Below are 27,631 nucleotides of genomic sequence, written 5' to 3'. Positions count from 1 at the left end.
GTTCGCTTTATTTTTTTATTTTTTATTTTTTTAAAGATTTTGTTTATTTATTTGACAGGGAGAGACACAGCGAGAGAGGGAACACAAGCAGGGGGAGTGGGAGAGGGAGAAGCAGGCTTCCCGCTGAGCAGGGAGCCCGATGCGGGGCTCGATCCCAGGACCCTGGGATCACAACCCGAGCCGAAGGCAGACGCCTAACGACTGAGCCACCCAGGCACCCCAGCTTGGTTAGCTTTAAAGTAAGGTGGTGGGGCACTTGGCTGGCTCAGACAGTAGAGCATGTGACTCTTAATCTCAGGGTCGCAAGTTCAAACCCCAGGTTTGGCATGGAACCTACTTAAAAAAAAAGATAAGGCGGCACTTTGCCAGACTTGTTATATGGCTAAACATTGTCAGTCAAGTTTTCAAAGGCTAATGGGATGACCTAGACTATTTACCATAGAAAGATGCACCTAAAAAGTCCCTAGGGTATAGCTAAGGAAGCCTAAGAAATCTAGCCCTGTCTCTGTGCTGCGAAGAGATCACCTCTGTACTGATCCGTGATTTTTGAGGACACTGCGAAGCAGGACAGTTTCATATTGTATCAAGGGTATTTCATCTAATCTGAAATGTTAAAGGGACTCCTGGTTTGGGCTTTTTAGAAACCTCAGCCTGGGAGGTTTTGAGAATCAGCCTTTCCTGGAAGCTGCGGGCCTCTCTGTGCGGAGGCAGCCCCATAGCATGGTGGGAAATAGAACACACAGAGGGAGGACTAAACCCACACACACAGTGCGCTTCTAGAGTACGGAGACTGGTCTCTGCAGCATCTGGGACACAGCTGGGCGCATATAGAGGTAGTGACTTGTCCCTCGGATACACCACAAATGTCGTTTCCAGGGATTGGATTTCTAGGACATGGCAAAAGGTTACCAGTCTCACTGCCTTTTTTTTTTTTTTTTTTTTTTTTGCTCCTCAGCCATCGTAGTCTCATGCGAGTTTTCTCTTCATGTTGAACGAAGTTGATCGTTTTGTCCACTGCCTTTTTATGCTCATAATCAGTATTTTATGTTTTCATCTTGAAATTAATTTTCCGGCTGTCAGAGACACTAAAAATTTAGAATAGATTGATATGGTTGGGGACAGTTCGCTCTTAACATCATCTTCATTTTCTTACTCGTTCTAATACAGGCTTTCTTCGTGTTTTAGGTTTCCACCATGAGTGAAATGAAGAGTTATTCCCAAGCTGTCACAGGAGTGAGTTTTTTTAAATCCTCTTAACCTAGGGATAGTTGTGTTTTGTTTTGTTTTCTTTTAAATTTCACCTGGGTCATGTGTTATCGCTGCTTTAAGACAACGAGATGTCTCAAAGGAGAGTCTCTTAAGTTCGTTAATGTTTGTCAGAGGTGAGAATAACCCAGAGTCCCTGCGTCACAGGAACGGCACTAACAAGCCCACATGGTTTGGTCTGTTTGGCTTGCCGGGGGGTGGGCGTTTCTCACCACAGCCTGGCCTCCAAGTCTCAGGCCTGCTTCCCACTGCACCCTGCTGATCCTGCCCCGGAGAGCTTCACCCTCTTGAGTCGAGTGAAGTCTTCCAGTAGTTGACTTCTGAAGTAGCTTCCATCATCTTTGGAAGGACACTCACATTTTCTTACTGTCTCCAGGGGTGTTTCAAAATGCTTCATTGTATTTAATTGTGTTTACTTTTTCTGTTAAATAATGTGCTTCAGTTTACTCGAAAGAGGACTCAATCACAATAAGAGAAGTCATCTGGCCTTTTGTTAAATTGTTGGATGTAGTGGAATGTTAGGAGGAAGCATCTCCTATTCAGGCTCAAAAATGTGTGATTTCGTCTTCCCTGGGATGCTGAGAAAGCAAAACCAGCGTTGGAGTATTGGCCGCAGTGGCTCTAGGACTTGAAGGGAGAGGAAAGAAGAGACTAAAGATGCGGAATGACCTAATAACTTAGCTGTCTCTTACCACTTTACAGTTTTTTGCCAGTATGTTGACCTATCCCTTTGTGCTTGTCTCTAATCTTATGGCTGTCAACAACTGTGGGTAAGTGCCTTGCATTTCTTATCCTGGTAGTTGGCTGCCTGAACACCTGACAGGCAGAGCAGTCCAGGGAGAGATTTGGGGAAGAAAAGTACAGTTGATGCCTGAATTTTTTCTCTGTCTGCTCCATGCACAAGCAATGGCGTCGATTTATATTATAAGCAGCCCCCTCATGTCCTCTTTTAGAATAGAGAAGGGCATAAAAATATTTCTCAAGTACTTACAGATAATGTACACTTGCCTGTAGTTCAGGCGGGATTGTGATCAAATTACTCTATTTCCACACCGTTCCTTTATTTTAAACCTTTATCCTCCTTCTTATGAAAGTTACAAAGGGTATGTCAGGGATTGAATGGTAGCCTGTACCTGTTTTTCCTAGGGGCCGCATGGAGAAAGTAAGTTTTAAAGAAAGAAAAGTAGGAAATTTGGTCCCTAGAAAGGTTCTTTTTTTCTTTTTTTTCATGGGAAGTTTCTTAACCTTTCACTGATTCGGTTGGGAGGGTGGGTGGTGGTACGGCGGTAGGCACCACTCATTTCCAGCTTCTGGATGCCCAGTGCCTGCACCACATTGGGCAGAAATTTTGCCTCGTGCTTTAATTCAGGACTGTTCCAATACAGTCCCTGACACAGTGTGCCATGAGACCTGTCATGGTTTTCAAACAAGAGGTCAAGCAGAGAGCCGTGTGGAGTTCTGAACATAGTTGTCATATTTCATATCATGTCGCATTCTGTTTGTTTTGTGATTGGTAGGGTGGTGGCCACATTTTAGCCCAGAGCATACTTGAAGGATGAGTTGAATGTATTACTGTTCCTTACAAATGTTTAGGGAGGAAGTGATTATGGGTTATACGTGAGTAAAGCATGTGGCCGCCACAGTTTAGATGCATTGTCCTATTTAGGTTCTTTTGAACACCACTTAGTTTTTAGTTTTTATTTATTTTTATTTTTATTTTTTTATTTTTTTAAGATTTTATTTATTTGACAGAGAGAGACACAATGAGAGAGGGAACACAAGCAGGGGCAGTGGGAGAGGGAGAAGCAGGCTCCCCACTGAGCAGGGGGCCCGATGTGGGGCTCGATCCCAGGACCCTGGGATCATGACCTGAGCCGAAGGCAGATGCTTAACGACTGAGCCACCCAGGCGCCCCAAGTTTTTAGTTTTTAAACATTTTATTTTTTTATTTATTTGACAGAGCACAAGCAGGAGGAGCAGCAGAGGGAGAAGGAGAAGCAGGCTCCCCGATGAGCAGGGAGCCCAGTGCAGGGCTCGATCCCAGGACCTTGGGATCATGACCTGAGCAGGAGGCAGACGTCTAACCGACTGAGCCACCCTGGGCCCCCCCCCCCCGACTTAGTTTTTAAATCCCCTTTCTCTGCACTTTAATCATATAATTGCTATATTCTGGAATTACATTCATCCTCAAATTAAAAACCCGGATGTTTTTGAAAATTCATAACTGGTTGAAGTTTCTGTTTACTTGTTTCAGAGCCTAAATATGAGGGGCACCTGGCTGGTTCAGTCGGGGAGCGTGCAACTCTTGATCTCAGGGTTGTGAGTTCGAGCCCCACATTGGGTATAGAGATTACCTAAAAATAAAAATTCTCGGGGTGCCTGGGTGGCTCAGTCGTTAAGCATCTGCCTTCAGCTCAGGTCATGGTCCCAGGGTCCTGGGATCAAGCCCCACATCGGGCTCCCTGCTCCGCGGGAAGCCTGCTTCTCCCTCTCCCACTCCCCCTACTTATGTTGCCTCTCTTGCTGTGTCTCTCTCTGTCAAATAAATAAAATCTTTAAAAAAAATAAAAATTCTTAAAAAAAAAAAAAAAGACCCACATATGAGGGAGGGAAATCCTTTTTGGATGCTTTTTCTTTTCCCTGCTCCAGTATAATTTGTTCCATTAAAACTAAAATTGCCTCCTGGGGAACTTTCTAGGTAGGAGAATATTTTGGCAAAGATTTATCGAACTCTTGAGAGAATGGTTTGGAAATGTTAATTTGAAAAGCTCTTTTTTTTTCCCCCCTGTTTTCAGGCTTGCTGGTGGATGCCCTCCTTACTCCCCAGTATATACTTCTTGGATAGATTGCTGGTGCATGCTACAAAAAGAGGTACTTCTGTCTCATTCTCTCTCTCTCTCTCCATTCTTCCCTTCCTCCTCACCCCTCCTCTCTCTCGTACTTTGTTTTGTTTTTGTTTGTCTTCTTGAATAATGTCTCTGGAATCCCAGGTTAATTTTTGTAGGTTACCCTTTAGTTACCAATTAATGTACCCTTTACACTGTTCTGTATGTCACTCCAGCATAGCAGTAAGATGTGCTGCTTAGAAGTATCAGGAGGGGTAATGAGTTAAGAATCCCTAGATGTGACCTAGAAGCCATTTGAGCGATCACATTCAAATTATAAATAGGGTCTGGGTAGGCAGTTATCCTGGTTTTTAAAACGATGACCTCAGTTTCAGATTATTTTTTTCTAACGTCACCTCTCTTTGTAACTTCTCAGGATCTCTTCATATATTCAGGTGTTTTTCTCCAGTATGTAGAGAGGAAACTGAGAAACAAGAGGTTGTTTATGACATTATTTGTCACAGTGATGATGATGGAGCTGGTCTCTTACTTCTAGAGTCTTTTTAGAGAATGATTTTATCCAGACTCCCAATTTCTTCTTCGTTACTGCGTGAAGTGTGTCAACTGCAACCAAAAATTCGCAGCCAGTCTAGGCAGAGCTTTATTAGGAACCAAAATAATGGGTGGCTGTGTGCGAAATTTAACACAGGATCACTTTAAGTGGCCATCAGTTTAAAGCTGTTTTTAAGTGGCAAGCACTTTTTCAAGGATTGTAGAAGATAGTGTATGAGGAACCTCTTTGTCGCACTAAACGATAGCACTAGTAATGCGTGTGAGAAAGGCCTCTGTTCACAGAGCTCGGGCTCCCCCCAGCCTGAACTCCAGATGAAAAGGCCTAAGCACTACCATAGTTGCCTTTGCCCAGCATGCAGGCCAGGCAAGCCCCTCTGTGGAGCCAAGCCACAACACCTGGATCATTTCCATGCAGACCTAACTGAACATTCTGGGTTTCATTCTGAGTCTTACACTCTCTGTTGGGCAATCTCCTATTGTGGTCCCCATTTAAAAGGAAAGATGGCCCTTCTTTCCCTACTTTCTAACTAACCCCCTACTGTACGAAGAAAGTAGATAGAAAATGTATTAGGGTATCAGATACCTTACCTAGGGAGCTGTCAGTCCTCTAAGTGCTTAGGACAACAACAAATCTTGGTGGGGTATTTACTGGATATCAGGCATCGTGCTGAGAGCCTCCTGTGTATCATCAGCTCCTGTAACCGTCAAAATAACCGTGTGAGGATAGGTACCATTCTTTATCGTCCCACCTCACATCTGAAGAAATTGGGACTTTGAACCGTTAAATAACGCTAATTATATAATCCAGGGTTACACAGCCTGTGTTTGTGAGAGTGGGATCTATGTGCAGTCTATTCAATTAAGCTTACAACATTATTACTCTCATTGTAAGATTTTATAAGTACTTCCTGGAGATCTGACCATTCCATTAAAAAGTAAATAAATGCTAGCCCTTAGTGAGTGGTGGGACCGTCTCAGCACTCTGTATGTATTGACTCATGTGATAACCTAGCTAGCAAGTGGCAGAGCCAGAATCCGAACTGGGAGTTCTGTCTAAATAAGAGATCCTTGCCTTATCCACGTGGCAGCATCGTAGTGAATTCCCAGAAAGCTCGGCTGGGGTCAGAGTGCGCACTGCTGCTCCGTGGTGAGAGCCCCAGTCTTGTCCTGGCCCTTTTTAGTCACATCTCCAGAAAAGTGTGCAGGTGCATCTCTGCTGATTTGGACTGGCTGACCTCATGTTCACACTAGACTTTATTTGTTTTTATTTTATTTTTTTTTCCAGGGAAATATGAGCCGAGGAAATAGCTTGTTTTTCCGGAAGGTCCCCTTTGGGAAGACTTATTGTTGTGACCTGAGAATGTTAATTTGAAGATGTGGGGCAGGGACAGTGACATTTCTATAGTCCCAGATGCACAGAATTATGGGAGAGAATGTTGATTTCTATACAGTGTGGCGCGCTTTTTTAATAATCATTTAATCTTGGGAAAATGGAGGTGTTTGGTGTCTGCCTTTTTTGTTCTTTTTATCAGCACTACATAATTTACCACTGATGTTCCCCCTTTAGTTATTCTGAAGTGGGACATTTTTGCTCCAGACTCATTCTTTAAACAGGGAGGAAAAAAAAATTGCATTTTCCCAAAAGGTATAGGCAGGTTGTTATGTGATTTGAGTCTTAATTTTAAGGCTTTGTAAAATGTAGAGTACATTCTCAAGAACAAAGAAAGAATTCTACAGAACTTAAGAAATGTAATAAGGTAGACTATATGGGAGGTTATGAATTACCTTTTCTTTAGTAGACCCTAAAACCTCGGCATCCATCAGAATCTGCCTCCCATTATATGCTTCTAAGCATGTTTGATTAACCCTGTCTCTCGTCCTTGAAAAAGATAATCCATTGCTAATGACCGTGGAAAATCTCTACACAGGGTATGTACTCCTTCAGTCTCTTACTGCAAAGTAATAAATTATTGCCAACAACAAAAAAGCGGGAGGGAATTACAGAGAACAAGCAAGATTTGGAAAGGAAGCATATTGGCTTCTTTTTCCCCCAAAAAGAAATTCTTGTGTAAAATATGAGCAGCGAATACTGCAGCAGTAGCCCCTTCTCTGAGAGCTCAGTGTTTGCCCGTCCCTAAATTGTATCATTCTACAGTTCTACGTGGATGTAATATTTCTGTACAGATTATCATCTTACAATCTTTTGTTCAGTTTTTAATTTTGTTTCTTTGTTGTTGTTGTTGCAGAAGGTGAGTAGTTTGCTTTTCTTTCCTAGTGACGGCCCTTGGAAAGTGTACTTAAAACTTCATACCTGGTAATGCACACTTAGGTCCACAGGGCGCTTAGGATATTGACCACCTCGCATGTCATACCCTCAGTTAGTCACATTAGCATTCATAGGAGGGAAAAACCATTTTAGAAGGAAATCATTGCAACTCAAGCATAAAGCTCCTATTTACTCAGGCCTTTTAAAAGCAGTTCAGATGCTCAAAGATGAGAAAGCATATGGTTTCACTTAAATAATCCACTGGGATTTTGCCAGTGAGTAAGCACTTAATTTGCTACTGCTCAGATTTCTCTGTCAAAAGAGCAGCACCCATCATATCAGAGTGAGCATGCGGGGTCTCCTCCCTCCCGCAGGGTTTGGGACTACAGCCTGAAGCTCATGAGCATGAAATGTCTTTGATGTCTCTTACTTTGTCTCAAAAAGTAATGTAAATTTTATATTCTATTCAATATTATCTGCATTTGTTTTCATATAAAAATGTTTTGCATTACCCACTTCCTCCCCCCCCAAAAAAAATCTTCAGTAAAGATGATCTAGGAAAATGTGCCATGTTTATTATCCTGTGGCTTCTGTGCTCATACATGCTTGCCTATTCCTACTGGAGAAGCTTATGACTGTAAAAACCAGTCTGCCGCCAGAGGGCGCCAAGGCTTCGGTTTTTGCCTATGCAAGTTGGGCCATGAAGAATTTTAGGAAGGCCTGGAATTTTTCTAAGTGTTGTCCAGTCAGTCAGTCTTACTTCCTCCAAGCTATAGATCCAATAAGGGTAGCTACACCAGTGGTCCTCCATGAAATTATATAGGCTGTTAACATAATCAGACATCTAAAGTTTATTCAAGGGTTAGTTAAATGCATGTAGGTACTCTTAAGATCCACCTGCAAGAAATAATGAATTGACTCCTGTGTAAATAAGGATCATCTAGTAAGCTGCACCTGTGAAACTGGGCAAATGGTTTGCCTTGGGAGTGCTGAGCTGAGTTGCCAGGACATAGTCCCCCAGGGAGTGTGATGGTCATTGAAGCCTTGATTGAAGAAAAGAATCTGGGGGTTTCCTGCAACTTTTGGAGTGGCTGTAAAAATAGGGCATACAAGCAGCCTTAGGGTGAAAGAAACTTTAAACATAGCCCTGTGTGGGGCTCCTGGGTGGCTCATTCGGTTAAGCATCCGACTCTTGATTTCGGGTCTTGATCTCAGGATCGGGAGTTCGAGGCCCAGGCTGGGCTCCACTCGGCATGGAGCGTGCTTAAAAAACAAAAAACATAGCTCTACGTTCCAGTTTTTTCTGAACCTAAACACAACCTCAGCTTTACTATAATTTTCTACTCTAAAAATACCCTCCTTTCCCTCGCTGCATTGAGATTCTCCCTGTACAGTGAGATTCCATCCTAGTAGCCATCTCTCTGTGAAGTCTCTCAGTCCTCCAGACCAGATGAGGTCCGCCTTCAAACTCCCCTCCTCCACGGCTTGTAATTACAGACTAGTCTGACAAAATGGAAACTGCATCTGTTACTCACTGCTAAGTTCAAGGCTTACACAGCAGTGGCATTATTTCTCTCTGATCTGAAAATCTGTTGGGGGAAAAATAATCATATTTAGCCCTTTAAAGCAGGCCCACCAAAACATCAGGCTTGCTGGGCTTTAGAGAAAAACTAGCCCGTCACATCACAGTCCATGCAGCTGGTCACTTTGAGGTGCTGTGGCAGGTTAAGGGAGGAAGAAGAGAAAAAAAACATTAGGAAGGAATGAAAGTAATGACTGTCAAGCCTGTCATGTAAGTTTTAATTCTCAGAATCTTTGGTAGAGGAGGTATCCCCACTTCAGAAAAAAAGTGAAAATGTAGGAATAAGGAAAATTAGTAATGCATTCAAAATTACATAGATCATTCCGAGCTGGATTCACACCTGAGTCTTTTGAATCTGAAGTACGTTTTCTGCTTCACGGAGGCTATGAAGTGCTGAGAAAAAAAGTAGCCACTGAACCAGATGATGAGTAATTCAGCCACGTAAGCAAAAAGGCCCTGCATTTTGGTCAAAGCAATGAAACCAAAAATCATGCTGCCCACAGAGTAGAGTGGAATGGTCTGAAATCAGGACAGACCTAGTTCTTGCCTCTGCAGAACGACAAACAGGTGAAACAGCCTAAAGTAGGAATGATCGCCGTTGCTTTTCCCCGACCGTTCTGATAGTTGATGCAGATGGGAAGCTGAGTTATTATACGGTGAGGATTCCTAGGAGGACCATCAGTCCATGTGTGTGGACTCCCTACTACACTGGGCTATAACATTTCTTGAAAGTGATTGATGTGTCAGCTCCTCTGATGGATTCTTCTAGAACATCCTTGCATATTGAATGGGTTCATTCAGGCTGCCTCCCTTAGTGCCGTAGTGATTTATATCTTCGGAGGTTTTTGTTTTTTAGATATAGACAAAGACGTGTTTTATCTCCTTTGCAGAGATTTTTAGGCCCTCCTAAGGATGTCACATGTGACTTCTCATTTTCTTTTTTCTCCATTGACCCTTCATCTTATTGTCTCTTCAGACAAGTGATCCAGAATCTTGCATTCTGGTTTTTGTCCTAGAGGGAAAGTTGTGAATGAAAGATTCTTTTGTCGCCAACCAAAAACTACCCTCTTTCAGAAAAATACCTTTGATGGTAACAGCGATTAATTTTCTAAGGCAACTGAGAGTGTTTTCCTTCCAGCCACCTCTGTGCATATGAATCCGCTTCCTCATCTGTTTGCTGCCTAAAGCGATGTCTGGAGGAGGCCCCCTAGCAATGCTTGTGTTCAGTCTCCCCAACAGGCCCTGCTAGTCTGCCATGATTGCATGCCCGGGAGACAGAATCTTGAAAAGCCCATTTTTCCTTAGTCTCATAAGTGGATTCACCTGCAGTCCAGGCCCCAAATGTCCGGTCTGGGACCAATTAAGCAGATTTTGCTTTAAAACCACAACTGTTCTGGAACCAACTTACTGCAACCCTGAAAAAGAATGTTTTCAGTTAGCTGCAGATCTGTACCATACACCAAAATGTGGGCGAACAAACAGTGCTTCAGAGAGTGGCAAGGGAGAGAGGGAGGGAAACAGAAATCCGACACGAAGGTGCTATTCGAGATTCACCACCTTCCTGCGGGGGAGAGCAAGTCATGGAACAGGGCCTTGCCCCTCCCAAAGTCTGAAACAGGACAATGGGTGAGAAAGTCTTCGAGCAGCACGAGCTCCTACCTTGCTAAGGCAGCCAGAAGAACAGACTCTCCCCTGCTAATGCCGCATGCTCATGGAAAAGCTATTCAGTATTGCAGTTTATTTCCAGAGTAGCATTAGGAGCCAGAGGTTAGATAAGGACAAGAGAGAAAGTACCTACTTGCTTTCCATCCAGTCTGGGGCCCTGCCCTTTTGGCGTCAAAATGTGCTTTGGAGAGAATGTGCTTTGTCTGGAAACGAGTAAGGAGGGTGAAAACGGGGAGAACATAGCTGCACCTCACTTCAAACGGCTCACTTCCCACTGGAACGCAGTATCATTCATGCCTTCTCCACCCACCCCCCCCGCCACCCCACAGCGGCCCACATTCAGAGTTTGTAAATGCAGCGCTCAGTTATCAAGTGCGCAACGTGCACACAGTCCTGTGCCGGGGGCCTCGGGGGACCAAAGGCGTGTAATCAATCCCGTCCCAGGACGCTGGCTGGGCGGCGGGGGAGGGGTGCAGTATGGCAAGGCCATAAAAGCTAGGAATGTTGGGAGGATTAAATGGAACCATGTGTGGAACAGCAAAGCCTGGTCCGCTGAAAGGGCCCTCCCCGAGTCTCCGCGCTCCCTGTGGTGGCTTGTACAAAGCAGGGCGAGCCAGCAGAAGCTGAAACAGCACCGTGGGATCCACCGGAGGGCACGCTAGCATCCCGTTGGGGGAACCCAGGGAAGGCGTCATGAAAGAGTGGCATTTGAGTTGCTCTTTTAAGGACAGTGAGGATCCTGGGAGCAATTTCCAGCTCTGTCACTTAGCAGCCACATGAACTTGGGCAAGTTACTTGATCGTTTGAAGCCTCGGGCTCCTATCTCGAAAACGAGAATACTGCTTTTCTTATTGGAGTGTTTCATTTAGCGCAGCGCCTGATGGAGTGCATCTGGAATTGGGAGCTGTTGTTACTTAAGAATTAGAGGCGGGGGATACTTGCCGAGTACAGACAGTACGGGCAAGGTCACGGAGTCAGCAGAGGCTAGAGTCAAGGGCAAGGGAAATTGCATCTCGAACAGTCGTAACCTCACCTCAGAGCTGTACTCCTGCCATGTGATAAGCCCCCCCCAGAACGGGAACTAACACATAGTGCGCCATAAGCATTTGTGGCCTGAACGGACGTCCTTCAGGATCCTCAGACTGAGTTACGTCTCAGCCCCTCTCCCCAAGGCTGCCTCGATGGAACTTGCATTCTCAAACCTGACTAAGCCCAACCCTGTGGCCCGGTTTCCCAGACTAAAAAACCCGGAGATGACCTTGAGTCCTCTCTACTCCTCCCCCTACTTCTGAGAAGTCACGGTTGGATTCCGAGAAATGCCTGCTGACTTTGTCATCCCCGCGCCCAGGTGCCTGTCTCTGCTAAGCAGCCGCCTTCTATCTTGTCTTCCCGCAGCCTGCGCGGCCCGGGGGCCCGAGATAAAGCTGGAGCGCCGGGCCCGCCCGGCAGGCCGACCCTACCGCTTTTCTCTGCCTACACAGGCTTCCAGCAGGGGATCAAAGGCGCTTGGTGACCCAGTTGCTTAAGATTTCTTGCCATTTCATCCTTAAATCCTTACACCCTGCGCCCAAGCTGGTCCCAGTGTCCCGCCTACGACCTCCTCTGTGCTGCACATTTGTACCTACTAGCAGCTGCTCTGTGTTCTCTTCTCTGAAGCTTCGTGCAGGTGGAGCCAAGCTCAGAGACAGAGACAGAGATATTTATAAGTACAAAGTGGGTGTAAACTTCTGCAGTCGCCAACGTTTTAAACAAGCCCAATTCCACCTCCTCTCCGTTCGAACGTTGAAATTCCTGTCCACCACCTCCTCTTCCATCTCTTCCCAAAGCCTGTGAGTTCCTGTCCTCTCGATAAGCCTGGAAACCTTGGTGGCTACAAGATGTGACCTGGGAAGAAGCGAGGGAAATACAAACAGCATCTATAGGCAGCTGCGCAGAGTAAAAGGTATTGAGATGACATAAACGTACCTACTGTCTAATAGGATTTTTTTTAATGGCCTATCTCATATCCTGCCCCTACCTATATCCATTACCACACACCCATAAAACACCCACATCAGCAAAATATTACCTCCATTTTACTGAGAAAAGTGAAGCTCAGAAGGGCTAAGTCACTTACCCCAAACTAGTAAGTGACAAAGCCAGGATTCAGACCTGGGTCTGCAAGTCTGAGGAACTTCTAATAGTATGCCACGCACATGTATTGAGTCTTGCTATTTTTTCTGCATTAAAATAGGGGGACAGACTTAAGAAGTTAAACACAAAACTCCGTGCAGGGGAACCCGTGACTTTATAATAGTGAAAGGGTCAATGTCGCATGTTATGCTTCCATACTGAGAAACCCAACAAACTGGCTTAATGAAGAAAAGGAATTGATTGGCCCAAGTAACAGAAATGGCCAGCAGTTAATGAAGTGGTTGGAACAAGGGCATCGGGATTCCCACTGTTCTCATGCCTTCCGTCCATGGGCCTCTGCCTGGTTTCCCCCTCAGACGGGCTCACTCAGTGTAGCAGCAAGAGGCCAAAGGGCAGCTCTACTCACGTGACTTCTTAGAGCTTGTAATTCCAGAGAACAAACACTTATCTCCTAAGGAGGCTCCAGTAAAAATCCCCTGGAGGAGCCTGGCGGGGAAACACAGGGCCGTCAGTACACCGTTCGGCGTGTCTGGAGCACTCCGCTGCTCTCCCAGCCAGGCCTGAGTCACAGGCCCAGGCTGAAGGGCTCGGGATCCGGGCTCCACCCCCCTGGAACCATATACTTTGAGCTGGAGGGGCAGGGCTCATCAACGGAAGGTTTTGCAGTCCAGTCAAAAGAAGGAGTTTGAATAGAAGGGGAAAGAAAACAACACGATCCACCAAGAGCATATAAGCTCTGAAGACCCGTGAACCTGAGATGAGCACAGGGGTTGACGCCGAGCCTTCTATGTGCCGATATGTCCATAGATTATCTCTGTCACCCCATCAAGCAGATTCTACCCCCATTTTTTTTAAAGTGTGAAAAATTGAAGCTCAAATTGAAACAACTTGTTAGGAAGGGGCAGAGCTAGAATTCAGACCCGGCTATGTTTGACTCCAAACCCTGCGGGCTGTCCACAGCGGGACGCTGCCAAGCTGGGAGGAGCCAGTCGGAAGGAGCCTTTGGGTAGGACTGATAGAGGAACACTGGGGAGCCGTGGCCTTGCGGGAATTCACTGCCAACTGTCCAGACATGCCCTGAGGGCAGCATGACACCAGGCTGGGAGGCCGTGCACAGCTCCCAGCCGAGCCGCTGAGAAATGCTTCACGTGCATCAGCACGGTGTCCTCACTCAGTGGGAAGAGCGAGCTACCGGGGAGCCGCCCCCCCATCCTTACTTCCGACCGAGGCAATGAATTACCTGGTGCTGTTGGTATCACAGGGGCCACAGGAGAAAGTTGGATCGAGAAGGAAGAGCCATTGGGGCGGTGGGGGGGGGCAGGGCATGGAATGAATGGATGAATGAATACATAGTCGTAGAAAAGAAGTTGAAAAAATTGCGGAAAAGTTATGATCCCGTGTTTAGAGGCCTACATGGGAATGTGGCCAGAAAGGGATAGAAAGCTCTAAAAATGGAAAATGAGGACTGCCCATCTGCAGAAACCCTTGCACAGTGCAAGGCGGTGAGCTGAAGAAAGCAGCGTGGCTCTGTAGAAAGCCCTCCAACACTCGAACATGAAGAGGCAGGGTATAAGACGTAGAAGGAAGAGAAGGAAGTCCTGGATAAATTGAGGCTTGGAAAAGGTGCAGACGGTAAAAGACCCCTTTGGTTATGTGCAGAGCATGAGGAATAAAGAGAGGATTCATTATATAGGGTTCCACTTGGGGGTGGAGGTGTCAGGTTAGCAGTCGTCAGAAAGCAAAATACTCAGCCCCGATTTGCTTTCTCCCGCAAGGAAGAGCATTTCTTTTTTTTTTTTTTTTAAGATTTTATTTATTTATTTATTTGAGAGAGAGAGTGAGAGAGAGAAAGAGCACAAGAGGGGGTAGGGTTAGAGGGAGAAGCAGACTCCCCGCCGAGCAGGGAGCCTGATGTGGGACTCGATCCCGGGACTCCAGGATCATGACCTGAGCCGAAGGCAGTCGCTTAACCAACTGAGCCACCCAGGCGCCCAAGGAAGAGCATTTCTAAACTGGGTCGAGTAAAGCAAAACATGATTTAGAGGATATTGAAACTCCAAATAGAAGATAGTAAGGGAAAACCTAAGCACCTAGCCATTTATAATAAGGTGCAAATCCGAAAGCGTCAAAAACCTTTGCAGAGAAGATCCCGGAACGCTTGCCGAGGTAGGTGAGAGAGCTGGGGAGAGGGAGAAAGGGGCCACAGAGCCTGAAGGCTGCATATGTCCTGACACTGAGAAAAGAGGAAAAGGTAGATTCTGGAAACTCGAGGTGGGTATATTTGAAGTGAATTCCTCCCCAAAATTTATTCTAGCATATAGTATTAGACTGTGGGTTTGAGAACCCCTAGAAAAAGAATCAGTATCTTCACTAAGAGCAAGATAAGGTAGATGATAATACCAACAGTAATTTATTATTTATCTGGATGGCCACTAGGAAAATTCCCTGGACATGGTGTGCCTCGTTTCCAGTTAGACATCGGAATGTTTCCCAATTGAGGAGACTACCAGGGAAACAGTGATCTCAGAGATCACCCAGTCAGGTGGATTTATAACCCATTCACCAGTGTGCCCCTCTCCCCCCAGTTGGTGACTCACTGGATGCACATCTGGGAGAAGTCTTAAAGTTCCATGCTCCCGACTGCATGCGGGCAGCTCAGTAGTTTCCCGTGCCGGCCACACTCACCGTGTTTGCAGATGGCGCTGCTACTGGGAGGGAAGGTGAACATTTGGATGTCAGAATCAAGCTTCTAAAATATCTTGAAACGGGGCTGAGAGCAACAGGATGAATGAACAAGTAGTGGAAAGACTTGCATTTATTTTATCTATTTTAGCTTAAAACAGTGCACATTCATTGTCTTACAGTTCTGTAGACCAGAAGTCTGGAAACGGGTCTTACAGGGTTAAAATCCAGATGTTGGCAAGGCTGCATTTCTTCTGGAGGCCCTAGGGGAGGATTCTGCCATGCCAGGTCCAAGCTGTGTTCCTTGGCCTGTGGCTTCTTCATCCATCCTCAAAGCCAGCCGCGTAGCATTTTCCAGTCTTGGAAAGACCTGCGTTTAGACTTGATTTGATTTCCTTAATGAGCTGCACAAGCACAGGATGAAGGAAGTTTGTCTTGACAGTGGTGCCCGTGGAAAAGGCTGGGGGCTTTCTGCCGATGTCCGTGGGAATTGAAACCAGTAGCAATGGAGCCGCTACCAGAAAAGATAGTAGTTTTCCCCATCCCTTCTTATTTTAGGTGTAAAAGGGTGAGACTGAAAAGTATGTATGTCTCCCTATAACCATTCCTCTCCCCAGGAGGAGTCAGCCTGATGTAGATCTTCCAAGAGGTATTCTATGCATATAAAAGCAAATGGGTACTTTTTAATGTAAATGATAGCATACTGTACACCTTTTTTTTTTACTTAACAGTAAATCTTAGAGATTATTTTATGTCCCTTATATGAAATAATTCCTCATTCTTTTATAAAGGGTATATAGTATTTTATTGTATATGTGTGTGTGTATATATATATATATATATATACACAGTTTAATATATATCTCAGATATATATATATATGTATATATATATATATATATCAGAATTTATTTGATGGGTCCTCTGTTGCTGGACATGTAGATTATTTCCAATATTCTGCTATTACAAACAATGCTACAGTGAATAGCATGTCATTTCAAACATATGGGCATGTATCTGAGAAGCAGCTTTTCAAGAAGTGGAATCACTGAGTCAAAGGGCATGTACTTTTTTCTTTTTTTAAAGATTTTATTTATTTATTTGACAGAAAGAGACATAGTGAGAGCAGGAACACAAGCAGGGGGAGTGGGAGAGGGAGAAGCAGGCTTTCCGCGGAGCAGGGAGCCCGATGTGGGACTCGATCCCAGGACCCTGGGATCATGACCTGAGCTGAAGGCAGACGCTTAACGACTGAGCCACCCAGGCGCCCGGGCATGTACGTTTTTAAATTTGGTAGGTATTGTCCAATTACCCAGTTGTTCCAGTTGACTGTCCCACTAGCAATGTATGAATGTGTTTTTCAGCCTTGTCACCAATAGAGTGTGTTATAAACCTTAGTGCTCTTTGACAACTTGAGAGGTAAAAAAATGATGGCATCACATTATGATTTTCTTATTCTAATAGTTATTTGTATTTTGTTTTTTATTAACTGTTTATATCTTGTACCCATTTTTTGCTGAGTTGTTTTTTTCTCAAAACTCTTTATATATTAATTTGCTCTTTGTGATAATGAATTACAAATACGTTTTCCATTTTGTAGTTTGTCTTTTGATTTTTTTTTTTTTTTTAAGTACGCTTCACACCAAGTGTGGAGCCCATCATGGGGCTTGAACTCAACTCTGAAATCAAGACCTGAGCTGAGATCAAGTGTTGGATGAACTGAGCCACCCAGGTGCCCCTCTTTTGATTTTGTTTCTGGCAGTTTTGCTGTGTAAATATGTTTCTCTCTTAAACTGTAGGAAATGTATCCATCAATTTTTTTTATGACTTCTGGATTTTATGTCATACTTCAAAGTTCTTCACTCTGAAATTTTTTAAAAATTATCACTTGATTTCTTTCAGTACTTTTTTTATTTAATTTTTACGTTTAAATATGCAATCCACTTGTTATTTGTTTTGGTATAAGACATGATGTATGGATCCAACTTACTATTTTTCCAAATGGCTACACATTGTTCCCATACAATTTATTGAATCATGTCTCTTTTCTTCTCTGATTTAAAATCCCACTTTTAGCGGCGCCTGGCTGGGTCAGTAGGTGGAGCTTGTGACTCTTGGGGTTATGGGTTTGAGCCCCATGTTGGGTGTAGAGATTACTAAAAAAAATAAATAAACTTAAAATCCCACTTTTGTAGTATTCTAATTCCAGTATGTATTTGGATCTAATACTGGATTTTACATTCCATGCCACTGATCTACTTCTTTTGATACATATGAAAGAAATTATAGTGTATTGATATTTTAAATTACATTTCAAATGAAAGCAATAAGTTTGTTAGAAAAAGTTTGGGAAATAGAAAAAATTCTACAGAGAAAATATCATCCCTGGGGCGCCTGGGTGGCTCAGTCGTTAAGCGTCTGCCTTCGGCTCAGGTCATGATCTCAGGGTCCTGGGATCGAGTCCCACATCGGGCTCCCTGCTTGGCGGGAAGCCTGCTTCTCCCTCTCCCACTCCCCCTGCTTGTGTTCCCTCTCTTGCTGTCTCTCTCTCTCTGTCAAATAAATAAATAAAATCTTTAAAAAAAAAAAAAAAATCATCCCTGAACCTACCAAAAATAACTAAATATTTTGCTTTTCCCCACATGGTTGCACAATGGTGGCAGTAGCTCCAAGTACCATCTTCTCACACCGTATTACAGATAGCCTGGAAGAGGGCATGACCATTTCTAGTCCCACATTGCCCAAAGCAGGAGCTGAGGGTAGTTGGGAAAGGTGGGAGAGCATTTTGGGTTGTCACAATGACTGAGGGACACTATTGGCATCTAGTGGGCAGTGGCCAGGCATAGTAGATGTCCTATGATGTTTAGGACAGTTAAGCGAAACGTGAGCTCTCATTCCTTACAACATTAATGTAGGTAAAAAAACAAAACCTGTTTTTCCATACAAAACAAGCTTTTTTGCATGGTTTTAGTGCACGCTGAATTTTCCAAGAATGCAACTTTCCTGTAAATTGGGGAAGGATTGTAATTTGTTTTGTTTACAATTTCACCAAGAGTTGTTCATGTTAGACATCATAATGGTGTTGGGGCTCTGGACAGCACACCCTTGTATCAGCATGTGTTTGTGGTTCTTGCACTTGTGATTCTATGGAAGATTCTATACTTCTAGAAGTATAAACATCCATCTATATTTGGTTATTTATTCTAGTGTGGCAATGTGCAAGTATTTACATATTGAAAAACAGATTATTTTAATAAAATTACTTTCCTTTTTTTTCTTCTTTATATCACACTTGGAGCATTATATTGATTTTTTGAAAATATGTGTCAGTAGACTTCATTCTCTATGAGTTTCATTTCAGTGTAGGAAAGGAGACATTCCAAAATACTTGTAATAAAAGAAATTAGGTCAGACAGGATTGAGACCCACGGGCTAGGAGAATAAAGTCTAGACAGCTTATCCTGGCACTTAAAATCTTTCACGATCAAATTCAAAACCCATTTTCTGGACCTGTTTCCCAGCAGCATCCCTGGATTTTACACTTCAGCCACACCAAGGTTATTCATTTTTCAAACACACCAAGCAGTAGTAATAGCACATACTGAGTGCTTACAGTATGCCAGGCTCTGTGCTGAATACTTTACATTGAGTAGGTCTTTCAATGCTGTCGACAAGCCAGCAAGGCAGAGATAACTTTTCTTTTTTTTTAGTTTTTATTTTTTAAGATTTTATTTATTTATTTGACAGAGAGAGAGACAGCGAGAGAGGGAACACAAGCAGGGGGAGTGGGAGAGGGAGAAGCAGGCTTCCCGCGGAGCAGGGAGCCCGATGTGGGGCTCGATCCCAGGACCCTGGGATCATGACCTGAGCCGAAGGCAGACGCTTAACGACTGAGCCACCCAGGCGCCCCCAGAGATAACTTTTCTTGTCCCCATTTCACAGGTGGGGAAACTGAGGTGGAGCTGGGATTCAAACCCAAGCAGTGTGATGCTAGTCACTGCACTTTACCAGGACTGTATTACCTCCGAGGGGGATGCCCCTGCTCCCTGTCCTTTCTCCCAGGATGCCTTTCCCATCTCTTGCTACCTGTCAAGGTCTGGGGCAGCCTTCACGACTTCTATCGGTGTCGCTTTGTTCAGTAACTCATGGGTCAGGGCCAGCTTCACGGGATGCAACTTTTGCAGCTGCACGAGCCCCGCCCTTCAAAGGGCTCAATGCCCGGTTGAATGCTCTATGGTCACCATTTAAATCCTTAATTTTTGAACAAAAGGCCCAGCATTTTCATCTTGTGCCAGACCTTGCAAATCTGGTAGCTGGTCCCGACCAGGGCTGTTGGCCACCACATCTTCACATATGGCCTTTCCATGTGGCCTGGGCTTTCTCACACCAAGAGAGTTTCAAGAGAGAGAGTGAGCGCCAGGCAGAAGCGGTATCTCCCTTTATGACCCAACCCAAGTCCTCCTCTTAAGAGGGGAGTGGCAAGGTCAAGTATAAAAAGAGCATGGGGGATGGGAGATACTGTCGTAGCTGTCTTTGGAAAATGCCATCGGCCACAACTGCTAAGAGCAGGTCACCTCCCCACCCCAGGCCTCAACCTCCACGTGTGCAGAAGGGGGCTGGGGGCTCAGTCCCCCTCTGGGAAAAGGCCAAGGCAGAGTTGGGAACCTGATCCTTACAGGCGCCCCAGCTTTCCCAGTCTGGGGTCACTTACCAAGCACTGAGAGGAACTGGAACCCTGGGGGTCCCAGGAGCTCTAAATGTCTGTTCCCCCCGAGGGCTGAAATCTCTGAGGAAGGCAGAGACTCCACATGCCCTGACATCTGTTTCTCCTGCCGGCATCTCTGCTGGGCTAACAATTCCTCGTCTTTCATTTCTCCCTGGGGTATGTTGTTGTCTTTCTCATTAACCTCCCCTCAACTCCCAGCAAGGTCCCTAGACTCCGAGCTCTGCTAATTCCCCTGTAATCCACTGGCAAGCCAGGAAGCTAATTAAATTGTGAGCTTGTGCGGGTGCTCTGTCAGTCTTTGACAGTCTCTCTCCCGTCAGTCTCCTCCCTTGCTTTTCCTTTCTGGCTAGCCCTGCATAGTTTAGATTCATCGGCACACTTTGTCTTCTTGCAGGTCTCCCTGATGGCTCTTCTTCCGTCTCCTGTCTTTCAGCTGGAGTAATCTTTAAAATACAGCTCTGAGTTCTGTCCCCTCTGCTGCAGGATAATCTGAGCTCCTTAGCTGGGCATTTAAGCGTATGCACCTTACCTGCCATAACTTCCAATCACAAACCCTTCCCTCCGGAGTTGAGTCATGGAAGGTCTCCTCCCCAAGCCCTGACACCTTTGCTCATATTATTACCTTTGATGGGATCCCACCCCCTACTCTTCCATCTCACTGTCAAATCCTTGCCATTATTTAAAAATAGCCTTCTCTGTGGGGTACCTGTCTGATTCAGTTGGTAAAGCATCAAGTCTCTTGATCTCAGGGTTGTGAGTTCAAGCCCCACGTTGAGTGTAGGGTTTACTCAAAAAAAAAAATTTTAAAGAGCTAAATTAAAAAAGAAAAAAATAGCCCCCTCTGTGACATCTTCCCTACACCCCCCCGTCCCACACTGCTGGTGGAATTCCTCCCTCCCTGAGCTCTCATAGCAGTTACCAGCTCAGCTCCTGAGGCTGATCTCTCTCCACCTATTATGCTTCTATCCACATCCAGCCACTTCCACTAAATGATTAGCTCCTTGAGGGCAGAGTCTCTAGGTCTTTTTCATCTCAGCATCTTCCTGAGCACATACCTAAGACTGTGCCTTAAAACCCTTCACTGGTGTTTACTGGCCCAAGATGGCAACTGGGGCTCCAGCCTTCATGTATATATTCCAGGAAGAGGGAAGAGAAAAGGGAGGGCTAAAGAGAGGGCCTCCGAGCTGAGTCGGTCCCTTTCAAGCACTTTCTCTCCCAATAGCTTCTGTTCACATCTCATTGACCATGCCCAGCAGCAGGAGAAACTGGGTACATTGTTTCCCTTCAAACTCAAGAGCACATCCCTTGTTTTACAGATGAAAATATAAGATCCAGAGAGGATCAGAGAATTAGGGAGGCTGCTGAACATGGTTAAGGATCAGGCTTCAGAGCTAAACACACCTGGGTTTGAATCCTGCCTCTCCCTGCATATAACCTCTTCATTCCTCGTTTGTAAAATTGGGTTAATGGTATCTACTTCAGGGGATGTTAAGAAAATTAAATAAGGTAACGGATGTGAAAAAGCACTTACCATGGTTTAGGACACAGTTATTGTCCGTTGTCTTAGTTTGGGTTCCCCCAAAAGCACACTTTGAGACAAAGATTTGGGTGCGAGTAGTTTATTTAAAAGTTAACCCCAGGGCTCCTGGGTGACTCAGTCGTTAAGCATCTGCCTTCAGCTCAGGTCATGATCCCAGGATCCTGGGATCAAGCCCCACATCGGGCTCCCTGCTCCGCGGGAAGCCTGCTTCTCCCTCTCCCACTCCCCCTGCTTGTGTTCCCTCTCTCGCTGTCTCTCTGTCAAATAAATAAATAAAATCTTAAAAAAAGGGGGGGGGGGTTGTGGCTGACACAGGTTAGCATTCTGTCTTCCTCAGCCCTCTGGCCACATCCCTGCATGACTCATCCCACCCTCACCCTGCTTCATGCCTTCCCATAGGCCCATGACCCAAGCTTTTGAAACTGGTGAAGGAGACAGTCGTGATCTAACTGGGGATAGACAAGTACTTCACCCTAGGCCCCAAATACCCCCAGTGCCCAGCCTAAAATGCCTCCATTCATTTCCTTCCATTGAGGCACATATTCCTCATCCTTCACCTAACACCCTGAAGAAAATTTACTGAGTCCATCATCATTATCAACGCCTTCATGAGGACTAACCTGCATCAGACTAACTGGGGTCACATAAGTTTTGAGAGTTCCATAAGGAAAGCTCCAGAGGGCAGAGGGCTTCCCAGGGCACCAGGCTTCTCTGTGTCCACCCACATCTGGTCTGTGGCAGAGCCGGGACCAGAGTGGAGGCCTTCGGCATCAACCAGGGGCAGATGGAGGGCACCAGCTCCTGGTAGCCGAGAGTAGGGCCCTTCTAGAGCCATCCGCTCAGTCAACACCTACTGAGTGCCAGGCAGGGGGGGACACCCCACCCCCAGGCAGGAGAGACCCCCACAGCTGTTGGGAGACAACAGCAGCCCTGATGAAGGGAGTCCGAGATGGCTGCAGGGGTCAAAACCCAGAGTGGAGGCCATGGGGGGCCCTGATGAGTGCTGAGGCGGGAAGACCGCTGTTCCCAGCCCTGATGTCCAGCTGGATCCTGCTACCCTAGCCCCAGCTACGCAGGGTGTCCGTGTCCCTCCCCAACAGGCCCTCCGAGCCCTCCGAGTGCCTCTCTCAACCTTCTTCCTTCGTGTGGGCACCAGGGAAGCAGTCTACTCAGCCAAAACTCAATTCTGCCCCAAGGATGCCCTTCCTTTGCATCCCCTCCCCAGGGGACCAAGGCTGACCCTCCGAGGTCTGGGGGCTTGGTCTCCCTCCTTCCTTCCTAACCAACTATGGGCATTTTCAGATTCGGAAGCAAGGAAGAAAAACTAGGTCACTTCAAGCTCTTTCTTTACTGTTGACATTGACCCATTTATCCTTCTCTTCCCTCAGACCCCCTCCCCCAGTGCCACTCAGCCTGGACATCTGTCCCAGATGAAATCTCACCTTCCACTGTCCTTGCCGCCCAGGGGCTTGTCCAGGGCGTTCTGCGGCAGTCCCCTCTCCTCAAACCGGGGAGGAGGCCGGTCTGGAGAGTGCCCTGGGCCACCCCCAGTTTGTCCTCTGCCTCCGGCCTCAGTTTCCCCGTCTGCTAACTTGGGTTGATGATGCGTGTTCTGTGGAGCCAGAGGATGAAGCTCCAGGGAGGTCACGGATGAGGAAGAGCCCAGGGCTGGGCGCAGCCTGCGCAGGGGCCTCCTCGGTGCGGTGCCCCTAGGCCCTGCGCGGCTCCACTTCCTCGGCGCGCCCCTCCCTCTCCCTTCTCCTCCCCTCTCCCCCTTCCCGCCGCTCCCCTGCCGCTCCTCGCGCTGGTCAGCTCGCCTCGCTCTTCAGCTGTCCTCGTTCCCTGGCGCCTCGCTGCCCCGCGCCCGCCCCGGGGTCCCGGGGTCCCAGCGCCCCGCCGCCGCCGCCGCCGCCGCCGCCGCCGCCCCCGCCAGGCCGGGCCCCGCCGCAGCGCGGGCGGTCAGTGCGCAGCCCCGGCGCCCGCGCGGAGCCGGGAGCCCGGAGCCCGGAGCCGGATCGCGGGCTCGGAGCGGACCCGACCCGCCCGCCGCCCCCAGCCAGGTGAGGGCAGCTCAGGGCCGGGGAGCCAAGCTTTCTCCCGTGTGCAAGCGGGGGCGGGCGAAGGCGCGGGGGAATCCGGCTCCTTGTTCGCTGAAAGGAGGACCTGAGAGCTTTTTCATGAAAGAGGCTCAAGGGCTTTCACTCGGAAGGGATGGATGAAGGAAGGTTGGCAAGGGGGCGGGGGGTGGGGGAGCTCTAGGGTATCCCCTCCTGAGGGATTTCTTTTTTCAGGAGGAAGGGTTAAATGGCTTCTGTAAAACGGGGACTTGTCTTCTTGGGAACATGAGGGGCTTTCAGGGTGGGAGGAGGTTCTGGCGAGGCTTGAAGGAGGGGGTAACTGGGGAGTGGGGTTTGGCGGGGAGCGGGGCTCTGAGATCGCCTTCACCTGACATCGCGGCACCTCCCCCGTCGGTTCCGGGGCTCTGGGTCTGCCCAGGTCTCCGTGTCCCAGTTTTGTCTCTTTGAAGATGACTATTTTGAGCCCCACCTGGACAGAGCTAGGAACAGACATTTCCTTTCCCGGAGCTATGAGGCCCACCTGACACCCTCCCACCTCTGACCTGACCAGGGAAGGGGGTTTAAAGAAGGATGGGGACCTAGGGATCTGGGAAATGGCAGTGCTGGGTGAGAAATGGGCAGAGGCTGGGTACTGAACACACGGGAGGACCCTCTGGCCCTCGTGGGGTGCACCAGACTCTGCAGGGAGATTGCTGAAGGTAGGGTGGGCAGGTGCTCCTGGGGCAGGACCTGCTAGGGAGAGGAGCAGGGTCAGAAAGAGTTGAGATGTTCCCATACTCCCAGAAGGCAAAACGCTAGAGTTCTTGCTTGTTTCATTGGTTTTATTTGCTTTTTGCTTTCTTTCTCTTTCACCCTGGATCCCAAGATTCATTCCACTTATCTCCCCTCCTATTTTTGCAAAAAAGGAAAACTGAGGCTAAGGACAGGTTGGCTGGAAATATCTGTGTCTATGAGGAAAAGATGGGGGAGAGGAAGGTGTACTGAATCTGGAGTCAAAAGACCTTGGTTCAAGGTTGCCTCAGTGTGCATGATTACCTTGGGCCAAAATGCTTCCCCTGTTTGGGCCTTGACTTTCTCATCTATAAAGTGGGAGAGGGCCCACCTGTCTCGAAGGTTTGCTGGGAGACCAGATGTGCCCAAAGAGCTTAATGAAAGGGAATACTCAGGAGGTGCAGTCTTCATCACTGTAGATGGGTCCCCTCCTTCCTGCCCTCATCAAGGGTATCAGCTAGCCCTTGGGGTGCCTTTGTAGGAATTACAAAAGGTCCCTCCTTCGGAGGGAGAGAAGGTTTAGCTTCGTTAGGGACTTGGGGTCTTTATTATGAAAATTAGAAAAAGGCACACTTTCCCCGGGTGCAGCAGCTCCACACTGTGGGGCAAGTAGAACGTGAGCTGGATTCCAGTGCCCACCTACCCTAAGGTGAATGTCCTTGTGTAGGGTGCATCTGCCCCCGGCAGCCCTTCTCAGCAAGCCCCCAGTGTCTCTAAGAGACACAGAGCTACACACACTCCCAGGGTCCTTCCCAGAGCCCATATCCAGGCTGTTGCCAGCTCATTTTCTTTCCTACTTTGTCTCCACTTCAGGGCCTTTGGGTATTCAAGCCCCAAAGCCTATGCCCTACTAAGAAGCATGATGGAGTTAGGCATTGCCTTCCCAAGCTCCCAGGGGTAAGAGTTACTGAGTCCCTAACTGCTTATGTCAAGAACTCTATCAGATCACTTTTCTCAAGGCCAAGAAGAGAAGCATCTGCACACCTGGGCAACACTACCATTCACAAATGGTGTTTGCACCTGCTATCTCAGAGCATCCTCACAGTAAGACTGGGGCAGGTCTCCCCATTTACAGAAAAGAAGTCATGCCCAGAGAAGTTAAGGAATTTGCCTAAGGTTTCACAGCATTTAAGTGGTAGAGCCAGGAAATGAGCCCAGGTCGAGCTGCCAGTCTTTCACTCCACCACTACTGAGGAACAAAGCTGCTGACCTCACAGTCTCGCCAAAGCCTTGCTGCAACTGTTGCTCTCCTTCTCTATTCACAGGAGCCCCTGGTTCTCTCCTTCTGCTCAGTGACCAGCCCTCAAGCCCAGAGGAAAGAGTCACTGTCTCTTACTGTGATTTCACGGGGAGGGAGCTATGTCAAGGCCCAACTGCTCGGGCCTCTTTACTGCAAGAAGGGCCCCTGGGGAGTCCAGAGGTCGAGTGGCGGCTGACCCTTGTGGGTCAAAGGCCAGGAAAGGGGTCAATGAGCAGCTATTTCCTTTCCTGTCCATATGGGGGCTGAAACAGTGGCCATCGGTACAGAGAGCTAGTGCCTGAGTGAGGGGCAGGCCAAGGTCCACAGAATAGCCACAGGACAATTCAGCAAACCAGGCTGAAAGAAACTCAGGCGCCCTGACCACCCTCTGTGGTGCCCAGGTGGGGAGGGGGAAGCCCAGCTGACAGGCTACATAGGCCCCTTCGGCCAAAGCATTTCTGCTTCCATCTGTGGTACAGGTGTGTGAGCTTTCACTCGAGAAGGGGGTTCGTTTCTTACAAAAAAAGGAGACTCACTGGCCTAATCTTCTGGTTCCCAAAGTGTGGTCCCTGGACCAGCAGCATCTGCATTACCTGGAATTTGTTAGAAATGCAAATTCTCAAGCCTCATCCTAAAGCAAATGAATGGAAGGTCTGGGGGCGGGGGCCCGACAACGTGTGTTCCAGCAAGCCCTCTATATGACACCGAGGCCCGCTGAAGCTTGAGACCCGCTGACCTAGTCCAAGTGTGTAGGAACCCGAGTCCTAGTTGTGGGGCAGGGGCAGGGCTGTGCAAGTAACGCGTCCCCCAGTCTCGGAACTCGGAACGCGGGGCATCTGGGGGCCGCCCCCGGCACAAGCCCGCTCTCCTTCCCCTTCTGCCTCCCCTCCCAGGCGCCATGCTGCTGCTCCTGCTGGGCCTGCTGGGCCCTGCCGCCTGCCGGGCCCTGGGGCCGGCTCCGGGCTCGACGGAGCTGCGCTCGGCCTTCTCGGCCGCACGCACCACCCCCCTGGAGGGCACATCGGAGATGGCGGTGACCTTCGACAAGGTGTACGTGAACATCGGCGGCGACTTCGACGCGGCCACAGGCCAGTTCCGCTGCCGCGTGCCCGGCGCCTACTTCTTCTCCTTCACGGCCGGCAAGGCCCCGCACAAGAGCCTGTCGGTGATGCTGGTGCGCAACCGCGACGAGGTGCAGGCGCTGGCCTTCGACGAGCAGCGGCGGCCCGGCGCGCGGCGCGCCGCCAGCCAGAGCGCCATGCTGCAGCTCGACTACGGCGACACGGTGTGGCTGCGGCTGCACGGCGCCCCGCAGTACGCGCTCGGCGCCCCGGGCGCCACCTTCAGCGGCTACCTGGTGTACGCCGACGCCGACGCGCCTGCGCGCGGCCCGCCCGCGCCCCCCGAGCCGCGCTCGGCCTTCTCGGCGGCGCGCACGCGCAGCCTGGTGGGCTCGGACGCGGGCCCGGGGCCGCGGCACCGGCCGCTCGCCTTCGACACGGAGCTCGTCAACATCGGCGGCGACTTCGACGCGGCGGCCGGCGTGTTCCGCTGCCGCCTGCCGGGCGCCTACTTCTTCTCCTTCACGCTGGGCAAGCTGCCGCGCAAGACGCTGTCCGTGAAGCTGATGAAGAACCGCGACGAGGTGCAGGCCATGATTTACGACGACGGCGCGTCGCGGCGCCGCGAGATGCAGAGCCAGAGCGTGATGCTGGCGCTGCGGCGCGGCGACGCCGTCTGGCTGCTGAGCCACGACCACGACGGCTACGGCGCCTACAGCAACCACGGCAAGTACATCACCTTCTCCGGCTTCCTGGTGTACCCCGACGTCGCCCCCGCCGGCCCGCCGGGCCTCGGGCCCCCGGAGCTCTGAGCCCCGCCCGGGGAGGGGAGCCCAGCGGCGGCCCGGGGCGTGCATGCCGAGCCGAGCCGAGCCGACCGCCCCGCCGGCGCGAGCATGACGGCCCGCCCAGTGCGGCTGACCCTGCCAATAAAGTGGGCCTGCGCCGGCGCCTGTCTGCCTGGGGTCCTGCGCTCTGTCTTGTCTGCGACGCCGTGGCCTCGGGCGGGGCGGGAAGGCACTGACTACTGCACACCCGGGGTGGGAGTCGGAGGGCCGAGGGCAGGATTTGGCCAGGCCCTGCGGGGGCGAGGAGATGGGAGTTTGATTGAACTGAGCCCGACTCGCCCAACCCCTTGCGGGACTCCCCCTCGCGTTACTTCCTAGTCAGCCCCTCTACCTCCTTCCCACTGACCTACCGTGTCGCTTAGGGTCCAGCTGGTT

General features: G+C 48.5%; 2 protein-coding genes across 6 annotated transcripts in view; both read left to right on the top strand.

Moving 5' to 3' along the window:
* Window positions 1-15,767, top strand: part of MTCH2 (mitochondrial carrier 2) — a 28,887-nt gene extending 13,120 nt beyond the window's left edge. Inside the window, exons 10-13 of one of the 4 annotated variants that reach the window (XM_032414148.1) lie at window positions 1,186-1,233; window positions 1,969-2,036; window positions 4,062-4,137; window positions 14,896-15,765. In XM_032414148.1, the coding sequence (XP_032270039.1) occupies window positions 1,186-1,233; window positions 1,969-2,036; window positions 4,062-4,137; window positions 14,896-14,934 (231 nt within the window). In that variant the 3' untranslated portion in view covers window positions 14,935-15,765. Of the gene's footprint in view, window positions 1-1,185; window positions 1,234-1,968; window positions 2,037-4,061; window positions 4,138-5,949; window positions 14,091-14,895 lie in introns of those variants that run through there. The other 3 variants (XM_032414147.1, XM_032414149.1, XM_032414150.1) reach the window with 3 other exon arrangements.
* A 7,454-nt stretch (window positions 15,768-23,221) lies between these two features.
* C1QTNF4 (C1q and TNF related 4) lies at window positions 23,222-27,365 on the top strand. 2 transcript variants are annotated; one of them, XM_032414977.1, is made up of 2 exons: window positions 23,222-23,318; window positions 26,241-27,365. In XM_032414977.1, the coding sequence occupies exon 2, from the start codon at window positions 26,246-26,248 to the stop codon at window positions 27,218-27,220; it is 975 nt and encodes a 324-aa protein (XP_032270868.1). In that variant the 5' UTR covers window positions 23,222-23,318; window positions 26,241-26,245; the 3' UTR covers window positions 27,221-27,365. The 2 variants fall into 2 exon arrangements, with proteins under 2 accessions (XP_032270868.1, XP_032270867.1); XM_032414976.1 differs by having other exon boundaries at window positions 25,373-27,365.
* Window positions 27,366-27,631: the final 266 nt, after the last annotated feature.

This window comes from Phoca vitulina, unplaced genomic scaffold (genome assembly GCF_004348235.1).
Source record: "Phoca vitulina isolate PV1807 unplaced genomic scaffold, GSC_HSeal_1.0 scaffold16, whole genome shotgun sequence".
Lineage (NCBI taxonomy): Eukaryota > Metazoa > Chordata > Mammalia > Carnivora > Phocidae > Phoca > Phoca vitulina.
This window is presented reverse-complemented; position numbering and strand designations above follow the sequence as displayed.

What these genes read in the sequence shown, in the direction of transcription:
- C1QTNF4 (XM_032414977.1), top strand. Translation starts at nt 26,246, where the DNA reads ATGCTGCTGCTCCTGCTGGGCCTGCTGGGCCCTGCCGCCTGCCGGGCC.